The 6,045-nt window shown below is 43.5% G+C and overlaps 1 protein-coding gene across 1 annotated transcript in view; it reads left to right on the top strand.

Annotated features, from left to right (window-relative positions):
• Window positions 1-650: 650 nt before the first annotated feature.
• Window positions 651-6,045, top strand: part of FNBP4 (formin binding protein 4) — a 35,565-nt gene continuing 30,170 nt past the window's right edge. The window contains exons 1-4 of the mRNA XM_006865106.1: window positions 651-876; window positions 2,990-3,082; window positions 5,238-5,374; window positions 5,516-5,702. Of these exons, the coding sequence (XP_006865168.1) occupies window positions 651-876; window positions 2,990-3,082; window positions 5,238-5,374; window positions 5,516-5,702 (643 nt within the window). The remainder of the gene's footprint in view (window positions 877-2,989; window positions 3,083-5,237; window positions 5,375-5,515; window positions 5,703-6,045) is intronic.

Below are 6,045 nucleotides of genomic sequence, written 5' to 3'. Positions count from 1 at the left end.
TCGACACTACCAGCTGTTCCGCGGGAGAAAGATGAGGCCTTCGGCTCCCGTAAAGATTTACAGCCTCGAAAACCCTGTACAGGGTCACTATGGGTCGGAACCAACTCCACGGCACACAGCCACCAGTCACCATCCTATTTAATAGTCAACATACCCAAAGTAAACCACAATAATCAGGGCGAAAGTTGGGAAGGGATGGACAAGGAGAACAATTTCTAGGACAGACTAGAAATTACAGATATTATCCGAGAATACCCCAAAATGGAGGACAGGAGGCAAAGAAAAGACTCCACAAAAAACGCATGGGTGGAACCCGACGTAAGTGGGGTAGTCCTGCTAAACTAAGCCCTTCCTCACGATTGGCTCGACTTTCACGGTTTTTCCTTTTTCATTGACTACTGACTCCTTGTCTAGATTAAAACAGCCAATCGCTTAGTGCCGTGGGTAAAGCCCGCCCTTCCTCCTATGGGAGTAGGAATCAGAAGAACGTCAAAGACCCAAGGCGCTTGCGCGAGCGCGCGCTCCGCCGGTTAAGAGCGGATCCTTGCTAGACGAGGAGTCGCGGTACATGAATATTGATTACGCATAGCCACGCCGAGCGCCCGCCCCCTTCAGTGGCCAGACGCTGGGTGCTCGCGCTCGGGCTCGCGATGGGGAAGAAGTCCCGGGCCGTCCCTGGCCGTAGGCCCATCCTGCAGCTCTCCCCGCCGGGTCCCCGGAGCAGTACTCCTGGGCGAGATCCCGATCCCGATCCCGACCCCGAGCCGGACTCGACGGCTGCGGCCCCTAGTCAGCCAGCCCCGGCGGCAACGGCTGTGGCGACGGCCGCGGCGCTGGCTGCCGCAGCCCCTGTCCCGGAAGACTCGCCTGCGGAAGGTGAGCGCGCGCGAGGCCCCGGCCTGCCGTCGTACTGCCTGAAACTCGAGGCCGGGGCTTGAGGACTAGGCCTCATGAGGCGCGGGGAGCGATAGAGCCCGGGCGGGCGGGGTTCGCGTCCTCGCCTGAGTGCGGCCTGCGGGGCGGGCGGCCTGGAGCCACGGTGCCCGGACCCTGAGCGCCATCTCTGTGGGCGGGCTTCCCGGAAACGTCTGGATACGACTGGGGGTCCGGTGTCGGTTTGGGGTTACTTATCGAGCTGGTGAGTGTAGTGTCCGCGGCGTGGTGACCGTGGAGCAGAGCCCATGGCCTTGGCTGCACGTCTTCTGCTTTTCCCTCCGTTTTTGTGGAAACTGAAAAGAGACTCCCATTGAAACGGAGAGACTGCTCAGAAGTTTATTAATGCCCACCACAGTCTATTAAGTGCCGTCGAGTCGGATCCGACGCGTAGCTACCCTGTATCGGGTTTCCGTGACCACAAATCTTTGCGGGAGCAGAAAGCCTCGTCTTTTTCTCGCGGAGCGGCTGGTGGGCTCGAACCGCCAACTTAGTGGTTCGCAGCCCAGTGTTCATCGTATGGGGCCCCGCGCTCCCTAACTTACCCCCAGTTTGACCATAGAGGGTGTGGGTTCCCGTGAGCCCGCCACCACCGACCAGGTGTCCACACGCCCAGGGAAGATGGGATCGCAATGAAAGCCCTGGGGCAGCCTGGGGAGAGAAATTGTGTGTAAGTGGTGGTTTTCAGAAGTAGAAGAATAATACGAGGGGGCTTCAAAAAGTTCGTGCAAAAATCCCATTGTCCTTTCATTACATTTTTATGAGCTTTTTGAAAGCCCCTCTCGTAAATGCATCCACTCCACAGATGATTCCTGGTGTGGCTCTACCATCAGCTGCTCCTCAGAAACCCTAGTACAGGATCACTGAGTCCTGGTGTGGTGTTGTGGGTTAATGCGCCAAGCTGCAAAGCTGTTTGAACTGCAAGGTTGGCGGTTCAAGCTCACCAGCAACGCCTCGGAAACTCCTTACAGGGTCACTATGGATCAGAACCCAATCGACAATACTTAACAACCACAACACAGATTAAGTGAGAGTGATGGCTTCGAACGATAAGTATTGGACTGCAAACCACAAGGTGCACAGTTCAAGACTGCCAGCCACTGGCCCAGAAGATTTTAAAGCCTCAGACCCCATAAAGGTTGCTATTTGACAGAACCAACAGGACAGTACTTAACACCAACACAGATTAAACAGGTGTTTGTGGTTGGCCATTTTTGGCTTTTACGTTTGTTGAAACAAAACTTTACTAATAGCCCCCATGACCCTAAATCCCCACCACTACCACAAGAATATCCCAGAGTTGATGAATGCACTAGCTTAGTGTAGTTGGAGAATTTTACATTATTTCTAGGCTGTTTGTTGTTATCGTTGCATAAATGGCATAAATGACATGAAACCGTGCACATCTTTTTGTAATATTTTGGTGATTTGTGTGTTAATGTGTAAGGTTGGTGTTGAATTTAGCTGTTGTAATCTGTGGTATGAATATTCCCTTTTGTCATTCCACTGTTGATGGGCATTTAGGTTGCTTCAGACTTGTTTCTCTTGGGGGATTAGTGATGCAATTAATACCTTATCTGTTTGTACACTTGCTTTAGAGTTTATTAGAGAAATATATTTAAAAGCAGAATTAGAAGAGTTTTGGTTTTCAAATGAAATCACTAAAAAGTTTTAAGGAGTTAACTTAAAATTTAATTTTCAAATACAATGTGTAGGTTCTTCTCTTTATGTTAAAGTCACTAGGCAAAGGGAAGTGTTTCTCATGTCTCAGTGATCTGGGTCAGTGATGGATTATACACCCTTGTTTTTCAAATCATGATTTCTAGGTGTGGCACTGTAGGATAAACACTGGACTGCTGACTTCAAGGTCTATGGTTCAAACCCACCAACTGCTCCTGAGAAACCCTATACAGGGATGCTGTGAGTCGGCATTGACTCAACAACAGTTAACAACAGCAAGGCTTTGAAAGATTAAATCAGAGAGTATTGTGTTTCTTCAAGTGTTCTCTCTTGTCCATAGTTTGACTGCAGTTTTATTTGCTTGTTTCAGATCCAGATGAGCAGGAAGTGGTGGCAGAGGTTCCTAGAATTGTTCAGAATCTTCCAAAACCAGTCATGACTACCAGACCCACAGCTGTGAAGGCAACAGGTATAGTGGTTTCCTTTTTCTAGAATATCTTTCATTAAAATCTAATTAGGTCTTTAGGAGATTACTTTAAGTGCTTCAGTATTTAACTTACATTTGTCCCATGAAATGGACATTTAAAATCTGTTTGGGAGGACTTGGTATATATATACTTTGACAGTTGCAAAATTTGTTGTTGCTTTTTCTGTGTACTCAAAATTACTACTTTTTCTTCTGATGCTTTTTGGTAATATGTTTTATGGTCCTTCCATTAGGTTAGTTTTTCTTTTGGTCTCTTACCTGCCCTTATGTTCCTTTTACAGCATGCTGCCTAGCAGTTGTTAGTCAACCTGGTAATTGTTCTTATAAAATATTAAGCATTGAGAGATATTTGCAGCATGGCTTTGTAGGCAAACTTGACTTGAAATCACTGCTCTAGCATTCTCACATAAAATAAATCCAATAGTCCTGAGTAATTTCAAGATTTCACTTGAATGTGTATAAAGTTTTCTATCATGATCCGTGCCAAAAATGTTCATTTTCTTTACTCTCTATGTATCACAAAATATTTTAATACGTTTTTTTCAGCTAAATACCCCATAATTATAGTAATTTCATTCTTTTCTATTTGGAGTACTTTTATGTTGTTGTTATGTGCTGTGGAGTCGGTTCTGACCCATAGTGACCCTGTACAGGGTTTCCGAGGCTGTAAATCTTTACTGGAGCAGAAAGCCTCATCTTTTTCCCACGGAACAGCTGGTAGTTTTGAACTGCTGACCTTAAGGTTCGCAGCCCAATTCTTAACTACTATGCTACGAGAGCTCCTTATTTTTATACTAGTTGACTCCTGAAGTAATAATTTTTTTCTCCCTGGCCAACATTTCAGAACTAGATTCAGAACAACTATCATTTTTATTTACCAACTACCTCTGTTATCTCGGAGCCCTGCCCTGTTGGTGCGGTGGCTAGATGCTTGGCTGCTATCTGACAGATTTGGTAGCCTTTGAAACCTGTGGGGCAGTTCTGCCATGACATCTAAGGTTGCTGTGAGTTAGAGCTGTGCCATCACAGTGAATAAGTGTGACTGGGAAGTGTTTTCAATATATAAATATAAACTTCCCACCTTTTCCCCTTCCCCTCCAATCCTCTGTGCATTTGGAACACAAACACTATCAAATAACGAACTGTCCACTTAAAAACCATTCTGATCTGCTTAAAATAATATTTTGAAATTTAAGTAAATAGTGTAAACTTATCGACATATTAAAAAATAAAGTAAGATATATGACTAAAATATTGAATGTAAATTATTGTGTAATGAACATTTTGGTTTGCTTTTTGATGAACCTATTAGTTAACTTTATAGACTATATGACAGAAGATTGCCTTTTCCTTCCTGATAAATCTGTTCCAAATATTTATTGTGAACATAGAATGTACAAGGCACTATAAAATTTAGTGTTAGTAATAGCTGAAAGGTGCAGCTAGAATTTAATATCTCATATGCCTATTAGAATAAAAAATTTACTTTTTATAGAGAGAGGATATATATGGAGCCACAGATGATGTATTTTAATTCCTACCACTTCCTATTTTAATCTTTGTTTCAAGTGCTACATCTTAATCGGCTTAGCTGTTGACCCCTGACTTGTGGTACAGTAGAACTAGTCCATACAGTTTTCTTATTGTAATCTTTATGGAAGCAATTGGCTAGACCTTTCACAGAGCTGCTGTCTCTTCAAACTGCCAGCCTTTGGGTTAACAGCAGACCAAAACTGCTTGAGCTACCCAGGCCTCTAAAATACATAATATACTATGTGATATTTTGAAAGAACAAATGAGATTGAATAATTGATTAAAAGGATGTGAATTTTTATATTAGCTCTGTGTACATACTGTTATAATTTACATGCCTCTGATTTTTGATGATGAAGTTAAGTTCTAGTCAGTAAATTAATTGTAAACTCTGCTAAGGAGTCGCTATAGAATAAGTACTGGACTATAAGGTCATCAGTTCAAACTCACCAGTCACTCCTTGGAAACCCTATATAGTGTCAATATGAGTTGGCACCGACTCCAAGGCACTTAACAACAACTCTGGCTAAAGAACATGTTATTTTTTTTATATTTCCTAGAACATACTGATGTTGTTACAAATAATTGTTACTTTTGTTTTTAGGAGGTCTTTGCTTGCTTGGTGCATATGCTGACAGTGATGATGATGAGAGTGATGCTTCGGAAAAACCGGCACAATTGAAAGAGGCGAATGGAAACCAGTCGGCTGATATTGACAGTACATTGGCCAACTTCCTTGCGGTTAGCAGTACTTTTGTGTGGACTTTTAGTTATTGATGCCACTTTAGAATCTGGATCTCAACGGGTTAACAAACTTGTCACTCTTGGGTTGTTTCTCTCCCTCCCATCTTTTTAAAAAAATGTTCATATTTTCATTTTAAGGAGATTGATGCCATAACAGCTCCTCAGCCTGCAGCTCCTGTAGGCGCTTCTGTTCCACCTCCAACTCCACCTCGTCCAGAACCCAAAGAATCATCAACATCGGCCCTTTCGTCCACTGTTTCAAATGGAGCACACTCAACCCAGATATCAGGGTGGCACTATGACACGCAGTGTTCCTTGGCAGGAGGTAACCTTGGTGCTTTCGGGTTTTTTGTTTTGTTTTGTTTTAAGGTTTTTATTGTGGATTGAGTGAGTAAAAGTTTATAGGGCACATCATCAGTTTCACATTCAACAACTCATAAAACTTAATTATAATGATTATAATCCCCTCCATATACCATCAGTTAAAACTATTTCTCTCTATCCACTTTAGATTTTTAAAAAACACACAAACAAAAAAACCCACTCAGGCATATATAATAATTTACATCTCAAAAGGGCACATTCTGCAAGTCTGCTCCTGGCCACCAGTTCTTAGTCCTTCTCTTCTTAGTTGATGAATCTAGAGTCCTCAGCCGCTCCCCCTCTCA

This window comes from Chrysochloris asiatica, unplaced genomic scaffold (assembly GCF_000296735.1).
Source record: "Chrysochloris asiatica unplaced genomic scaffold, ChrAsi1.0 scaffold00075, whole genome shotgun sequence".
In the NCBI taxonomy this organism is placed as follows: Eukaryota; Metazoa; Chordata; class Mammalia; order Afrosoricida; family Chrysochloridae; genus Chrysochloris; species Chrysochloris asiatica.
This window is presented reverse-complemented; position numbering and strand designations above follow the sequence as displayed.